This window comes from Ursus americanus, chromosome 26, assembly GCF_024610735.1.
Source record: "Ursus americanus isolate L20-20 chromosome 26, mUrsAme1.1.p, whole genome shotgun sequence".
Classification (NCBI taxonomy): domain Eukaryota; kingdom Metazoa; phylum Chordata; class Mammalia; order Carnivora; family Ursidae; genus Ursus; species Ursus americanus.
The window spans coordinates 11,129,932-11,148,019 of record NC_142152.1 but is presented as its reverse complement, the minus strand read 5'-3'; the positions used below and the strand labels follow the sequence as shown (position 1 = coordinate 11,148,019).

At 42.9% G+C, this 18,088-nt stretch overlaps 1 protein-coding gene across 1 annotated transcript in view; it reads right to left on the bottom strand.

Moving 5' to 3' along the window:
- MTHFD1 (methylenetetrahydrofolate dehydrogenase, cyclohydrolase and formyltetrahydrofolate synthetase 1) overlaps positions 1-18,088 on the bottom strand; it is a 54,099-nt gene that overhangs the window by 31,415 nt on the left and 4,596 nt on the right. The window contains exons 2-6 of the mRNA XM_045810494.2: positions 8,861-8,945; positions 2,649-2,708; positions 2,163-2,216; positions 1,190-1,326; positions 951-1,051 (exon numbers count right to left, since the gene is read on the bottom strand). Coding sequence (XP_045666450.2) covers positions 951-1,051; positions 1,190-1,326; positions 2,163-2,216; positions 2,649-2,708; positions 8,861-8,945 — 437 coding nt within the window. The remainder of the gene's footprint in view (positions 1-950; positions 1,052-1,189; positions 1,327-2,162; positions 2,217-2,648; positions 2,709-8,860; positions 8,946-18,088) is intronic.

Below are 18,088 nucleotides of genomic sequence, written 5' to 3'. Positions count from 1 at the left end.
AATAAGTGGGAAGCGGGGCGCCTGGGTGGCACAGCGGTTGAGCGTCTGCCTTCGGCTCAGGGCGTGATCCCAGCGTTGTGGGATCGAGCCCCACATCGGGCTCCTCTGCTGTGAGCCTGATTCTTCCTCTCCCATTCCCTCTGCTTGTGTTCCCTCTCTCGCTGGCTGTCTCTATCTCTGTCGAATAAATAAATAAAATCTTAAAAAAAAAAAAAATAAGAAGTGGGAAGCCTACAACTGCTGTGGCTTGGGATTGGTTTCTATCAGGTTGTAATACAATTTGCTAAATACGCTGGCGTATAAAGTTAGTTGTTGGACTGAACGGCAGTAACTGTCCCAAGGCTTATAGCTTGACCTTTTCTTCCAACCACAGAAAACTTTCCTTTACGTTGGCCAATACTTTCCACTTAAAACTTCTGATCCACTTCCTTTAAATAGGACACATTTCCTTGTAAAAAATAACCTCTGCAAAGTGTTCATGATGAAATTAAAATACCAAGATGTTGACTAGGTAATGGGGTAGCATGGCCAACTGTTCGAGAGATCTGTTTCCAGCCATCTGTCGAGTCCTCAAACTATTATGGAGACTCAGGGCCCATTCTGGGGGTTGGGACTTCTCCCTTTGTCTGAATCCTTATCATTCGGTAAGTTACTTTCTCATAAAAAATAAATTTCTTTGAACTCAAATAACCCTGAGTTCCAATCTTGCCTCTGCTACCTGTTGGACCAGTTGTGCATCTCTCTGAGACTGTTTTCTCAAGCTGTTGAGCAATAATAGTACCTGGATCACAGAGCTGTTGAGAAAATTGAGAATTTAGGTAAGGCTCCCAGTTGACAGGTCCTTACGCCCATCAAGTCCACTTATTTAGGGCCCACAGAGTACCTCCTCTTTGCCTCCATGTGTCTAGACCAGCCCCAAGACATGGTGCTTTGTTTTCATTCGTTTTTACCTGTCTCTTTGATGAGTTCCAAGCATCCTTTAGGCGTACAAGGGATGAAACAGTCATTGAGGTCACCTCTAGCAAGTTTTCCAGCACTGATGCTAGTTAACCTAAAACAAAGAAGCAATGAAGGGGGAAATGAAAGTAATTAGATGTCTTTACCCTTTAGATGCATATATGGTTTATTCCCAAATCAGAAACAGAATTGGAATCGTGCAATGTGACACAGAGAGCCAAGGCACACTCACCCATCCACATCCTTTTCGGGTATGATCGCATTGATCACTGCTTCAGTGTTAATGGGGTTCTCCGAGTCTAAAGGCAGCTGCACTATGAAACCATGGACAGTCTGGTCTTCATTCAATGATGTAACATACTTTAACACCTAAAAGTAATACCGCACACAATTTGTATAATACACAGAAACCAAGAAGATGGAGAAACACTTTTCAGTCACTCCATCTTCCCCCAGGAGTTGGACTGTAGTGCTCTTAGAATGTACCTCCCCTTGGGCCCGAGAGCGACTCTAACACCAGACGTAATCTTCAGTGTTTGGTAAGAAATTCATCAAAGAGCTAGTAAGAACTTCAATAGTAAACCCATGCTACTCACCCAGGTCAGGATTTCTGAGATGACAGGAATGTTCTATCACGTGTACTACATACGGTACTGGTGACTGAATACTTGAAACACGTCTAGCCAACCAAGGAACTGAATTCCACACTGCGTTTCGTTTTAATTAAACGGCCGCATGGGGCTAGTAGCCATCCCACTGGACAGTGCCGATGTAGGACATTCCCATGACCTCAGAAAGTTCTTTTCCTCGCCTGCTCCTTCACGGTTACCCCCTCCACCCTCGGAGAACCACAGTTCCGACTTTAATCACTGATGATCTCTTTGGCCTCTTCTTGAACATCATAGAAATGGAATACAGATTTGGTTTTTAAAAGGCAAATAGCTACAGGCCCAGGATAAGTTTTCAATGAACACCGCATGGGGTTCGCAGCACATGCTGAAGTAAGAAGCGGCCATAGCCTAGGACGGCACCATTTACTCTGTAGGTGTTTACAAAGATTTTCTGGAGGCAGAGTCTGTGAAGAAAGAACTTCCTCGAGGTCTTCCCTGTGGTGAATGTACCAATCTCTAAAATTCCGCTAAACCAAAAGCCAGAGAGGAACACACTTTAGCTGTCCTCTTAACAATCAACCCGTCACAGCTCACCTCAGATTCTGTGGCTGTTCTTGGTAACTTAACGTGCATGGCTTTGATCCCAATCTGCAAAAATGAACATTTAAAACAGGTAAATGGCAAGAGAACATGAGACATAGGCTCATTTCTTTTAACCAAGATGACTAAATAAAATCAGGTGGCCTTAGTCCCCATTTCAGCCTCGTTTATGTTCTGAAGAATGAGTCTCTCGTTTGGACCCATTCATCCTTTACTTGTTCACTGTCACCACTGCACTCAAGCAATTTCGCTTCCACTGTTCCTGCTCTTCGGGAAGTCAGCAGATCATTGAATAGAAAACATTCACGTGCAAGCCAGAGACTGCAGCTTAAGTCCTCCATTTCTGACTTGCAAAACTGAGAAACTCAAGTCCGCTGTGGGCAATGACAATTTTTACAGGGAGAGGCACAAAGGGCAAGGGGTCACCGACAAAAGCTGGGGTGGGGGTGGGGGTGACGGCTAGGCTGTTCCAGGCTTTACCTCGTCAGCAGCCTTCAGCTTCACATTTATATAAAGATTAGAATCATCTCTGTCGCCAACCTAGAATAATAAATACATGCAAATCAGACGATCAAGAAAAGGCAAAGTGTACAGAAAAGCTTCTAAAATTTTAGTTTTGATAAAAGGAATGTTTAATCATGAGACTCTTATTGCAGAGAACTTTACAGAACAGGAGAATGTTGGGGCAGAATCGAGATACGAACACAGGTGGTGTTACCAATCCCTCCCCAAACAAGGCCCACTGGATTCCCACTGAAAAAGCCACAAGAAAGAAAAAAAAAAAAAAAAAAGTAGGGGACATCTGCATCTGCCTTGGAAACTGAGCGAAGGTGCCACAGGCCTGCCTGAAACATGCAGAATTTGTCTGCCTTTGAGCTGACACACCGGAACAGAGCACAGAGGGCTGAACTGTCATCAGGCAAGAAAAACACCGTGGCTGTGGGAGCCAGGAAAACCCAGAGGGTATATTCTGCACCCCCAGGGGCGGTGGAAACTTCTCTTGCCCAGCTACACAGAGAAGAGAAGCCAGCTGGGGTGGAACTAACTCTAGCTTACACAGAAGAGACACCCATGGCAGGCAAAGGGCAGTCTGCTGCCCTCACGACAGAGAGGAAGGCGTGGTGCAGAAGCCATGCTCCCTCAGTTTCTTCCATCACAAACATATATTTCTAATTTTTCACATGGAACCATCTATCTTTTTACAGATATTTTCCACATTCCAGCAATCGACAGAAGTTTGGTTTTCTCCTAAGACTGCAGAGGGGAAACACGGGAGGCGCACTGATACCACAGATAACAGATGCACGAGTCCTTTGAACAGGACAACCGCAGAGAAAGAAGTGGGCCTTAGGAACAGAGTACTTCCAGTCCTTGTCACGTTGTTGCTGTCACTGGAAGCTCTCCTCAGGGTCACGGAACCTGCCATAGCTTAGCTTCAGCTGTTCTTTATACAGATAGGACTCAGTTTTGCTTGTGCTCATCTGAATTTCAAGAGTCAGAGGAATCCTTTGAGGGGAACTCGATTTTTGGGGGGGTTACCTGCACCTCCGTGCCTTGGTGGCTTCTTGCGGAGGAATCACTAGAATTTCGGGGCCTCTCATGTTTGTTCCTTGGTCATTTCCTATATGTGCTCCTTGCTGCTACCACCCAACCCTCCTGGATTCAGTGATCACATCTGAGACACTCTGGGATTCTTAGATCTGAGTAGCAAAGGAAGTACTGAAGAACAAATACAACAGTATCGTTCTTTGCATTTTCATTAATATTTATAACTACAATGAGTTATTCAAACTTAACTCTGAGATTAAATGGTTTGACTGCTCATGGCCAGTCCTTCTTAAACCACAACTTCTCTGTTCTACCGTTTATCTTCCTACATCCCCCCAGGTAGCTGAAATGCAACTTGAAGTCACTTTCCCAGAAAAGGCATGTGGGCATTTTTCTGAGTCTATGTGTATCTGAAAATATTTTTCTGCTGTTTTTGCCCTTGACAGGATTCACTTGGCTGAATCTGGAGTCACGACATTTTCCTTCAGAGATGCTATCTTCGGCATCTAGCGTTAGAGAAGTCTCAAGTCTTTTGTTGTGGTTCTTTTATAGGTAACTGTTTTCCATCTGTATGTTTCCGAAAGAATTTTTCTGAAACTCCAAACCCAGGGGCACCTGGTGGCTCAGCTGGTGGAGTATGCAACTCTTGGTCTCGGGGTTGTAAATTTGAGCCCCACATCAGGTGTAGAGATTACTTAAAAGTAAAATCTTAAACAAACAAACCAACAAACCGGTTGTAAGTTCCAAAACTGCCACCAGTTTTAAAAAGAAAGTGTAATAGTTATAAGCATATATCAAAGTTTTATTATAAGCCTAATGCAAAGGAAAAGACCTCTTAAAAGCCAATCCAAAGATTCTCAGTATGGACATTTTATGTTTTTTAATTTTTAAAAAATTTTTAAAATTTATTTACTTGAGAGGAGAGAAGAGAGAGACAGACAGAGACAGAGAGACCACAGAGGAAGAAGGAGAAGCAGACTCCCCGCGGAGCAGGGAGGCCAATGCAGGGCTTGATCCCAGGACACTGAGATCATGACCGAAGCCAAAGGCAGACGCTTAACCGACTGAGCCACCCAGGCGCCCCAGTATGGACATTTTATAGGGGAAAATGATTATACAATCATTGATAGACTGGAGACTAGATGTAGAAAGAATGGTTGAGAACAGTCGATTCTTGACTGACAGCATAGTGAGTAGGTGGAAGACTGGTTTCTGAGAACAAATCTTAATCCTATCAGTTTATCAAGAAAATCACTGAAACATTTTATCAGTAATGCTAATTTCTTCCTTGAAAAAGGTGAATTACAATATTCTAAAAAGGTCCTATCCCTGAACAAGTTAGGGACTTTTTATTTTTTAGAGGGGGGGAGAGAGAATCTTAAGCAGGCTCCATGCTAGGGCAGAGCCCAATGTGGGGCTCAAATGACCCTGAGATTATGACCTGAACCAAAATCAAGAGCTGGATGCTTAACCAACCGAGCCACCCAGGCACCTCAGGACTTTTTTGTTTTTGTTTTTTCAACACCAAGAGTCTGCAAACTATTTCTGTACAGGGTCAGACAGCATATATTTTAGCTTTTGGGGTCCAAACACTCTGCTATACGTTCTTCTGCTTCATTCTTACCCTTTCCAACCTGGGCAGCATTTGGATATGGGCCACAATTAACTTATCCCTGTTGGGTTTTTTTTTTTTTTAAGATTTTATTTTGAGAAAAAGAGAGCAAGCAAGCGTGAGCAGGGAGAGGGGCAAAGGGGGAGGGAGAGACCTTATACATACTGTCATTTGTTCTATAAAGGATGGGGTGGGTGTGGTTGGACGGATTATGACCAGTCCTGCATCTGTAGCTATCAAGACAGACTGAAGTGTCCTGGTTAGAAGCCTATAACCTGTAAGCAGGTGACTGCAGTGGCCCCAGAGGGTGGGAGCAGCAGAAACTGGAAGGAGGGAACAGATTCCAAGAGCTTATGAGAGGCACAATCAGTACCATGATATTCGCTAAGGAGACTTAAGGGACTGAGGGAGAGAAATCCTAAAGAGAAGAGCTTGGGTTTCTGGTCGAGTGTGTGCGAAGATGGCGTCAGTCACCAGGGGGGAAAAAACAAGAGGTCGGAGGCAGCGGGGATGGGATTACAACATAACGCATAGGCCTTGCATCATGGGAAGATGCTGACTGTGGTGCCGAAGTGCAAGGTTAAACTGTTCCACCACGGTTTTATTGGCAAGGACACAGGGGGCAAACTGCAGAACAGTGCTTATGTAACGAAAACACCTGCAATCAATAAATTAAAATACAAATTTAGAAGTCAATCTTAAAAACAGGAAAAAAAATTGCAGTATTGCTAAAATTGGAATTTTTTTGACTCCTTTCTGAAACCTTCTGAAAGGTTTACAGAAATAAAGTTCTTGCCTACCACATTTACTCTTTCTACAACAAACGATTCACAAGAATAAGCCAAGAAATAACTGGTCTCCCAAATGTACCAAGTGAACGCCCACAACATATACCTTTGATTCTCATTAATTTGCAAAAAAAAGGGGGAAAAAAAAAAAAAACCAGCACAGCAGAGAACACACCAGGCAAAACCACAGGCCTTCTGTGCTTTTCTTCTCAGCTAAGGCCACTTCGATAATGAACAGCAATGGGGGGAAATACTTAAGAACTATTCACTCTGAAATGTTTGATGAACACAGCACAGAAACTTAGCACACACAGAGAGAAATGTGAAGTGAGGAAGCAGGCGTCTCTGAAGGGCACTTCAAAGGAAAGTCATCAGTCTCCTGCCATCCAAATCAACCCTTCAAATGTGCATCTGTCCATCTGTCCATACAACAAACATTTATTGAATGCCTCCTACTGGATGAATCAGGAGCTCAAGGAAGAAACCTTAGAGAGGGGCCTAGATCAGGAAGGATTCTCTCAGGCAGCTGGGAGAACTGGGTGAGCTCACTTAGGGAAAGAACAGGTGGAAAAGAGGCTTCATGACTGGGCCCTGGGGCATTCAGACAGTTTAGGTATCAAGAAAATGAGGAACAGTAACCAAAGGAGAGGAGAGAAGGAAGGGGAAATGAGAGATGTCCTAGAAACCAAGAGTCTAGAATTCAGAAGAAACCCAGGTTTAGAAGCTACTGATCTAGAGCTGGTATTGAGAGCCAGGTTAAATCGCCAGATTTGGGGCAATGGTTCCCAAAGCGTGGTTCACACACTCTTGGGGGAACCCCAAGACCCTTGCAGAAGCTCTGCGAGTGCCAGACTACTTCATCATGATACTATGATGTCATCTGCCTTTTTCACTGTAGGACTGCCATCTGTACTGACACTGCAAAGGTAATGGTGGGTAAGACAGCCGGTGACTCAGCACAAATCAAGGCCGTGGCACCAAACTATACTAGTCATGGCCACATACTCAGAAAAAACAGATGCCAATTTCACCGAGAAGTGTTCCTGATGGGGGTGCCCGGGTGGCTCAGCCGGTCCCACACGGGGCTCCCTGCTCAGCACGGAGTCTGCTTCTCCCTCTCCCTCTGTGTGTGCGTGCTCTCTCTCTCTCTCTCTCTCTCTCTCAAATAAATAACTAAAATCTTAAAAAAGAAGTGCTCTTGGGGCGCCTGGGTGGCTCAGTCGTTAAGCGTCTGCCTTCGGCTCAGGGCGTGATCCCGGCGTTCTGGGATCGAGCCCCACGTCAGGCTCTTCAGCTGGGAGCCTGCTTCTTCCTCTCCCGCTCCCTCTGCTTGTGTTCCCTCTCTCGCTGGCTGTCTCTCTCTCTGTTGAATGAATAAATAAAATCTTTAAAAAAGAAGTGCTCTTGATGAAGCAGTAAAAATGATTCATTTTATTAAACCCGAGCCCTTGCATACATGTCTTTTTAATCCCGTGTTGAGAAATGGAAGCATTCGTAAAGCACTTCTGTCCCACACAGAGGTGGTTATCACCAGGAAAAACCTGTGCTTTTTGGCCCTGTAAGCAGAACTGCCGCGCTTTTAAATGGAATACTTTCTTTACTTGAAAAAACATCTGACAAACAATGATTATTCACGCTTGAATATTTGGCAAATATTTTCTCAAAATTGGACAAAGTGAGCCCACTACTTCAAGGAAAACAGCTAACAGTATTTGTTGCCAATGGTAAAATCTGAGCTTTCAAGTGAAAATCAGAATTTTTTTATCCAGTCCTGTGAGCCTGATAAACTTCTCAATAATTAAAGACTTTTTCTTTGTTGGCAATATTAACACTTGTGATTTTCTTTACACTGCATAATGAAATGCATGAACATTTGGAAGATCTGCATAATTCAGTGAACCATTATTTTCCAAATGAGAAATGAAGGACAAAACAAAGCAAGCATGGGTAAATAGCCATTCAAACTGCAACATAATACAATGGATTCTGATGTAACCAAGTATGAAAGTTCACAGATACAGTTTCAGATTCCACACTGCAGCTAACCTGTAAAAACTAGAGTCCCCTTGTAGTAACAAAGAAAAATATTCACCCTTATCTGGGAAGAGGACTAAAAAAAAAACCCCTTCCCTTTTACGACTATACATATATAGGAGATCAGATTTTCTTCATATATTTCACCTAAGCCCGCATGTAGCAAAAGGCTCAAGGCAGCAGCAGACGAGAATCCAGCTGTCTTCTAATAAGCCAGGCAGTACAGCATTCTTTGCAAAAATGTAAAATAATGTCCCTCTTCACACTGAATTTTGTTTTTTTTAAAGCTATTTTTTTCATAAGAATGTTACTTATGCTAACATAGAATAAACTTACTACTGGCATTTTTAAATGTATAAATACTTAAAAAGTTTTTTCAATTTCTAATACAGTAAATATCAATGGGTAAGCCCATATAAACAAAAGCTCTTTAAGGTCTTAAATTCCGAAAAGTATAAAGCGGTCCTAAGACCAAAGGTCAAGAGACACTCGAGTAGGGAAAAGGTGCCCACGGAGAACAGCCGAGGGCCAGGATACCCCCACGTCTACAAGCTGAGCTGAAAAGGGGCGGCCTGCAGAGAGAACCTGAAAGGAGGTTCTACAGAAAACAAAACAAAACAGAAAGAGAGATGTGAAGTGCTCGCTGTCTTAAAGTGCTACTGAGAGGTTTGGAAAGGAAGACATGAGTGGAAATAACACGATCACAATACCTGTAAAATTGCCAGGCCTGGTATAAACCCAGGAACTTGCTCCTTCAGCTGAGTGACTTGGTTCTGCAGCCTCTCCTTTATTTGCCTAGAGGAAAAGGAAAGGTTGGAATTAACATCGAATGTTTCAAGCACAAATAAGCCATGTGGATTATTACGTGTGTTTCTCTTTTAAATTCAAAACATCTTCACTGAATAGACATTATCTGATATGGTATGTACCATGAATTTCCCATCCATTCTCCACGACTCAAATAGACATGGATCTTTTCTAATTCCTAACCACATGGACTGCGCCATGAGGTATGAGAACAGTTAGTTTAAAACATTTTAGTTATCGGAGAAAGACAATTATCATATGATCTCACTGATATGTGGAATTTAAGAAACAAGGCAGAGGATCATAAGGGAAGAGAGTAAAAATGAAACAAGACAAAATCAGAGAGGGAGACAAACCATAAGAGACTCTTAATCACAGGAAACAAACTGAGGGCTGCTGGAGGGGAGGGGGGTGGAGGGATGGGGTAACTAAGTGATGGACATTGGGGAGGGTATGTGTTGTAACGAACCCTGGGTATTATATAAGGCTGGTGAATCACAGACCTGTACCCCTGAAACAAATAATACATTATATGTTAACTAATTGAATTTAAATTAAAAAAAAAGAAAAAAACATTTTAGTTGACGGCATTCAAGATCATACAGTGAACAAATGAAAACTTGAACCAACACTTCCGGAAGGCTGCTAATCCTCATCTTTTTCAACATTTTCTCTCTCCAGGTGCTATATGAAAAACTTTTGTAGGAAAGAACTACAGCTCATACCCACTCAACTTTCCCTGGTAAGATGATCACAGGGTATCCACATAAGGCTGAATGATAATCGATGAATCCCACTCCAAAGTCATTATGAATTTAGAAATTATATTCTAATTCACAGAAGAATTTTCCTTACAAAAGGATTAAATACGAGGTCAAAAGTATAACCTCTCATGAAACAACATGAAACTTCTCAACAATACGACAGGACATCAAGTACATTAAATTACATCCATAAGAAAATATTCAAAATAGTCCAACTTTGCCCAGTTATGATACAGTCATGAACTTGAACAGGTTCTGTCTCTGGTGAAGGACCATTATTGTCATCTGCCTTTCTTCATCTTAAACACCTCTGACATACAACTACATACGGACATTAGCAAACATCCCTTCCCTCTTTCTAGTGTAGTTACTCCCTGCTCCAGTTCTCCACACTTTACAAACCACTGACATAAATAGGCATAGGTGTCATAAGAAATAGATTATCTGGATTAGCCTCATCAATGGTAAGAACGTTGAACGATACAAGAAGTCATCCTTAAGAGTTCGAAACTGTATTTCTAGCTAGTGACCTTATTTTTAAAAATCAATTGTATGAATTATCCTATACAATAATATAGTTCAAAAGAATGAATAGACTGTTGGACTTTCTTTTCCTGGGATTTGACCTGACAGAGGCCACAGCTCTGCTGTGACACAAGAGAAGAGGAAGTACTGGAGCCGCCACGTTTTCCACTGGCCTGCCACTGAAACACCCCAGCAGTTCCAGCCCTGGCTGCTTCCCCTGCATGACTGGATGGAGAGCGGGCTACTCCTGGCTGCTGAATTGGGAACAGACTAAGACACAGGTTCCTACTGGCTCTCCTTTAATAAACCCAAACAAAATTCACTGGGGGGAAAAACCATCTCTAGGCCCAATGTAAGACAATAATAAGAAACAACAGCAATAACGGCTCGATACAAGTATCCCCTGCTTTTCAACAGTTCGGGTTTCTCCACTTCATTTTTCTGGAAGACCTACGTTAGTACCTGTTTTCACTAACCCAGAGAAATCGAGAGGATTTTCACTTTTATGAAAAAAGTCAAAAAACAAAAACAGCATTCAGTGTGTGTTTTGCAGCAAGCCCTTACAGAGGCACTACCCAGCTCCCTTCCAGGGAACTCAGCATCTCAGCATCGAGCCGCTGCAGCTCTGAACTCTGACTGTGAGCATCTGTGCTTTATCTTGATTTATTTTCTTCATCTATTAGCATGATGTGTCCTAAGGTATCAGAAAAGCCTAAGCAAGGTTATTTTTTGGGTCTGGAAACACTCAAAACATTTTCCATATATATTAATGGTAACTGTTTCTTCGCTTTGTGCCACTTTGGCTTGTGAAAGTTTTCATAGCAACGCTTTCGAATCGTGGGGGAAACCTGTATCTGAGATTCTCAATAATGTTGGTAACCAAGGGAGGAGAGGCTTTCCTCTTCCCAAAGATGTAGAAATGGGCTCTGAGCAGTCCTGCGGCTTTCTGAGAGCCAACCGGCTGAAAAACCAGCAAGTGCAAAGGCCCTGAGTGGGTAAATGAGGTCCAAGAAGAAGCAGTAACCAGATCAGGTAGACTGAGGTAGCCTCTTTTATTGTGTATGTCATGGGAAGCCATGAGAAGACTTGAAACAGGGCTGACGGAATAGGACTTAACATTTCTAAAGGATTACTCCAGGCAGCTGAATTGGGAACCCACTATAGGGAGAAAGGTGAGAATCAGGGGCACAAGCAAGAAGTTACCCAAACTGCAAAAATCCAGGCCAGAGGTGATGGTGTCTTAGACTACTCTATCTATGGTATGCTGGCAAGAAGTGGTTGGATTCCAGATATACGAACATGAAACAGAGAAAATGCCAGGGCTACAGATGACTCTGAGGTTTGGGGGTTTGTAAAATAGAGTTGGAAGCACTGACGACCACAAATATTTTAAGGCATAGAGCAGATTTCATACTGATACTGTGAATTTATTTACCAAATCTTATAAGGGTTCTAGAATAATGGCCACCTGAGAGCTGAAGAAAGGATTCTAGGGACAACTAAAAATAATACTTTTGCCCAGCAGGTAGCAAGCTATGAGATCCCCGTACTACAAGGTGGTACAGGTGGGAAATATTTCAGCCCAGTAGCTTAAGAGCAAAGAACAAAATGTTCTGTATTTTCTTTTTTTTTTTTTTTTTTTGTTTCTTTATTCATTTGAGAGAGTGTGTGTGAGAGCAGGGGGAGGGGGAAAGGGAGAATCTCAAGCTGACTCCCTGAGTGGGGCCCAATCCCACGACCCTGAGATCATGACCTGAGCCAAAACCAAGAGTCGGATGCTTAACCGTCTGAGCCACCCAGGTGTCCCAAAATGTTCTGTGTTTTCTACGCTGTAATTTAAGTGGGTCTGAGTATGCAAATTTTTTTCTAAAAAAGATCATAGACTGAGATCAGTTACACTGACTCCCTTAAACTTTTTCTAAGAAGCAGGATTGTTTTTGAAGTTGCACTAAGCAAGGATATTCTTCCAACTAGAAAGATTTGTTTAAAAGCCAACATTTAGGCCTCTCTATGAGACGTGATCAGAATAGCAATGAGACATTTAAAAATGCACATAAACCACCATCAGCAAGAATTAGCTCAGAACACTAAAGTAATAGGCAGAAAGTTTTCTGCTCTAGTAAGGAAAAGAAAAATCAAGACAGTTGAATTAGGTCTCCATGGTCCTCAAAACTTCTTCCCTGCCTTAGTTTTCTGGGCTGGCCACTAACTGAAGAACTCTGAAATGAAAAGTGTAATAACAAAAGCCAAGTGTCAAGCATGCCTGAAGCTAAGAAACTGTAAAAGACATATCTGGAGAAAAAAGTTAACACTCCCTTATCTACCTTTATTTTAGGGTCAGAGAGCTGTGATGAGTTAAATGGTACGAAACTCTTAAGTTTTTATAGCTCCTTATTTCCAGAAAACTAAAATGCTAGCATAATTTCTAAATCACTGAAACCTCCTAGATCAATAGAAACTTCCTTGAGTTGCAGATGCCTTGATTTCTAGCCATGGCCCATGAGTCACACTATCCTGGAAAAGATTCTGGGGCAAAGTGAGGCAGAAATAGGCACTTGGAGAGATGCCCTTGATCCCTGAATAGCAGACCTCTGAATGCCAGAGTTTCACCATCCTGCCTCAACGTTCTCTAAAACCCCAGGGAAGACATACCTCCATCTCAACGCAGGAGAAATCAGTACTAGAGTACCAGTGAATGTGGTGAGACAAAGCAGCAGTAAACCATTGCAGTCTCTGGTCCTGTTAGACCGATACTAGTAAAATAATCACAGCCAATTAGATACAAACAGACACAGATGCAGTTTTAACTAAGTTGCTACTGGCATCTAGTGGGTAGAGGGGAGGGACGCAACTCAATTCCCTACAACGCACAGTACAGCAAACAATGATCGAGCCCAAAGGTTAATGGGACCCAAGGCTGAGAAGCACTGCTATTGGCCAATAAAATGCAATGTTTGGGGTTATCTTTTTTTTCCCCCTAAGGGGCAAAAGTCAAGGTAGAAATCATTTATATTAACCTGTCAAAATGTGCTTGAATTTCTACAAAGAGTCATGTGCATTACTACTGGTTTTCTCCAAGTCAACTTCTGCCACATACAGTTGTAAAAGAGCCTAATCAATAAAAGTCAAACGTGCACTTCCCTATAGAATCACATTACACCCAAGGAGTCCTAATACCCGTAAATAGTCACCCAGATCTCTTCTGCCCAAAGTCTTGTACAATTATTCCTGGAAAAGTCCACTACAAATTACAACTCGTTCTTTAACATGATGGCTCATTTTCAAATTTTGGACATTTTCTGACTGAGAAAAAAAGCATTGCTAAAACGTAACCAAACAGAGACATTTCCACAGAAGCCATAGGTAGAAAAAGGAGGCAGTAAAGGGTGTTTAACCACCTAAGAAATCTACATGATGAAAATAAAGCTGCCTCAGTTAACAAACACTGAAATACAGCGCAAGCTTAGGAGTTATTCTCAAATGATTCTCAAAGGTACACAGAGTAAGTGTGGAAAAGGAAAAGGGAGAAAAAGGAAGAGACATTCATCTTTAGTATGTAGGTCTTTTCTAAAGGACACAAATTTCTTTTGCTTCTCCCAAGGAGTAGATTATTGTTGTAAAATTTTAACAGTGTGATACAGCACAAATGTTTTATTTTCATGTTGTTCATTTGTTGTTTTATTTCGTTTGTCCATAACAACTTTTATACTGCTAAAAAATCCTTCAAATTAAAAAAAACAACATGTAGCGCCTTGTAAAAACCACTGTGATTGTGAGGCCACCTAGTGTTCCAAGAAATACATATATTTCAAATTCCTAGTTAAGTCAAATTAAAAGACTAAATTACCTTCTTTAAAAAACTGACTGTGTTCACTGATACGTGATGTAATAGTAACGGCTACATTATATCAGTATACAGAACAGTCAACTAATATCAGTACTTTCCTTCATTGTGTTGAAGAATAAAATATTTTAAATAAGCATTATTATAATTAATGCAAATATATACTAAATTTGACAGTACCTCAAATATATATTTGAACACTTAATGTGAATCTATTTTATGCTCCAATAAATATTTATAATATAAATTCTTGCACCCAACTCTCTCAGACTCTCTCAAAGACCTATGGAAGGTAAATTGCCTGATATTCATGACATGAAAATGGCTAAATGGTATAAAATTCTAATGAATCTTCTAATTCCCAGTGAGTGTACAAGTCATCCATATACACAACCGTAAAATAACTACTTACCTTAAGTTTCTAGATCAGGGTTTATCAGTCTCAGCACTACTGACATTTGGGCCAGATATTCTTTGTGGGGGGGGGCTCTTCTGTGCACTGTAGGGTGCTTAGTAGAAGCAGCCCTGGCTTCTACCTCGTGATGCCACTAGCGCACAGCCACTCCCCATACGACAACCAAATATGCCTCCAGACACATCCAAATGTGCCCTGGGATGGAGAAAAAGGGCAAAACTGGCCCCATTTGAGAACCACTGATCTAGAAGGAACAAAGGACCTGGGAAACTAGGTTGAACTAGTCAAGAAAGGCTTCATAAAAGGTAGCAATTAAAAGTGGATTAAAAGTTCATTAGAGAGAGAGAAAAAAAGTGCATTAGAGAAAGGTCACAAAGAAAAAAGCACTGTCAGAGTTCAGGTGAACACAAGCAGGTGTGGTAGGATTCCTGAACAATGCGGTCCCACCTCCCTCCCCCCTCACATGGGTGAGGGGGCAGCTTCTACTCTGATCTCACAAATTGGTGACATTAAGAATAGGGAGTACAGCATTGCTAAGCTTTCCATCTTCTTTCGAAAGTCAGGCATCCAGATTTGGGGGTATAATTATACACATAAATGTATTGGGAAGTAACCCAATTTTTAAAAATAACTCCGTAAGCCCAACAAAACATATAACTATATCCGACCTCTAGGCCACCATTTTGTAAGCATTATTTGGTGGCAACAGTTGTGAGACATCACGGGATGGCCCCAAGTATGAGGATCTGTAAGTGAGAGCCCAATACCCAGAATTAGTCTATTAACCACAGTCTGGCCATTAGAGCTAATGATGGCCCCGAGTCCCAAGCAGGCCTCTGGATTGTCATCCAAGGGGAATGTGGAAAGAAGGTGGCAGATGGGGTGGAGGGGAAGAGGAGGCTCAGAGCGCTTATCTGAGAAAAGCCTCACAAAGACCTGAGCTTCCTGCTTTTAGAGACGGCTAAAGGAAAATCTTGTGTAAAAAGGGCTTAGGTTGAAAAGGCTGCTTACTAAATAAACAGGGACCAGTACTTGGGCACCAAAAGGAAAGATGGTTTATCATGTTAAGTCAACAAAGATAAATTTCTTACAGGCTCTGGCAAAACCTTTTACAGAAATACTCCCTATTTCTTGGTACTCCTCAAGCACCAGCAACTCGAAGCCGTGCCTCTCCTGCCCAGGCTCCAGGAAGAGCTTTTCATCAAGGGGGAAAAGAAAAGCCTAGCTAACACAGCAAGGTTTGATGCATCTCCAACCTTGAAAATGACTCTCTGAAGAGAAGCAGTTTGGAAGCCTTCCAAACAGATTAATTCATTCATCTCCTAACAGGAAGAGCCAAATCCAGTGGATACAAGCTTGGAGTTCCTTTTAGCAAGCAAGTGACAAGCCCTTGGCAAGGCAGGGGAATACACTGTGCAGTCCCTGCCACCAGCCTGTCACTCCTGGTCAAGTCACTCCTTCTGGCCGGAGTTTCAGAAATTGCAAAATGGAGGGCGAGGTGGCCTGGGTGGCTGAGGAATCCTGCCTGTGGCACCGTTAGCCACTCACTCCTTCAAGCTCACGGATTTATAGACGGTACCAGGACACACCTGATGGGAAAGTAGCAGGGGGAGCAAACTGCACGGTGCAGGGGTGCTCAGGGGCTTTCTGCACTACGGATCGGATGTCAGAGAACACTGTGGCAAACACAGCACACAGGCTTGTTCCGAAAGCCTGACATTACACACCCTTCCAATCCTCTCCACAACCCCAGGATATAAACATAGCTACCACCACCCCCACAGTGTGGAAGAGGAAAGTGAGGCTGACAGACTTGCCCTGGCCACACAAGGCCTTAATCTCTACCCTGCCCAGGCCCTACCAGGGGCAGTGGAAGGAGAGGGAGCCTTTTCCCTCTGCTCCAGGCACCCTCCTCTGTGTTAGGTCGGGCTGACGATCCTTCTTCCAGAGGATTCTTCCTGCAAATGGAGATACAAAGGGGACACACCCCTACTCAAAGCCTCACTGTCCAAATCCCAAGCTGCCTGAGCCAACCTTCCTGAAGGATGAGGACACTTATTCTTGGACCACGTCCTCAGTCAGGACTTTTGCTGGTGGCATGGTCACAGTAGTTAGCTGCCAGCTCCAGACTTTGCCAAGGATAACTAGACTCCATAGCCTGGCTGCAGGGACTATTTACAACTTCCCAGAAGGCCCCACCTGCTCCCCTGCAAGGCTCCCAGAGTCAAACCAGCTTGGCCATTCAAGGCTCCAGAAAACCTGTGAAAGGCCTGCACTTTGGATCTCACTATAGGCAATTTTTTTTAAGCACGAAAAGATCTATGGGTATTTTATCTACAGGACAAAATAAAAAGCTTATCAACATTTAGTAGCCCTTCCCTGTGATGAGCAAATTCTGTTTCCAGAAAAAGTTCTTCTGGCCCTGGAGCTAAATGTATAGCCACGGTTCCATTTTTATCTTTGACCACAAGATAAATTCTAACTTTCAGGTTCTAGGTTATAAGCCAGCTGCCAAAAATACAGCCTGAATAAACACAAACACGACTTGTTTATTCAACAGGTACTTCCTAAGCACCAATTCATTAAAACTCACTATGTGCCAGGGAACTGCTCTAAATGCTTTACAAGTATGACTCATTTAATTTCAACAACCTTATGAATTAGGTGCCATTACTGCTCCAACATACGGATGAAGAAACTAAGGCACAAAGAGGTAAGCTAAGTTACCCAGGGATCCACAGAAGGGGCACTGCTGTATCTAGCTCTGGGGACATGGCCCACAGGGAGCTTACAGACTTACCTAACCTGCTCTGCTCAACCTACAAGAACTAAAACCACCTTTTCTCACTGGCCGGACAAGCAGCAAATCCCTACCTCTTCACAACCAGTCTTTCCAAAAAGAACACTTGACCAAGAAAAATGCCACCAACGGAGGGAGTGGGCTCCAGTATAGCAAACAAAGAGAAGGGAAGGGCAAACAAATTACGCAAGATTCAGTAGGCTCCACTTTGAAAAGAACACATAGGTAAGAATCATAATTTCTAGCCTAAAAACCAATTCAGGGTGGTTCTTCCACCTAATTTCCACTCCTGTGAATAATCTCTCTCTTTTTAAAGACTTTATTTATTTGACAGAGAGAGAGACAGACAGAGCATGAATGCACGCACAAGCACAAGCAGGGGGAGCGGCAGAGGGAGAAGCAGGCTCCCCACCAAGCAGGGAGCGTGACATGGGGCTGGATCCCAGGACCCAAGGATCATGACCTGAGCCAAAGGCAGACACCCAACTGACTGAGCCACTCAGGCACCCCCCCACACATTGAATAATCTCTTAAAGCACACCTCCATCAAGCCAGGGTGGACTTTCACCACCAATGACAGTGTCCTTCACCCAGCAGCTCTGCTCAGTCTGGTTCTCTGGGGCCATCACTGTTGATCCTGAGGCAGTCATTTAATAATCAGTGAGGTCAAAGGTCCACAGCACAGGCTGTGTTTTTGGTCAGGAACTCCCTTCCCCATAACTGGGAGGCCCACAGCTCCACCACTTTCAAATATTTGCCCCAAAGTCACCCTTACGGTAAGTA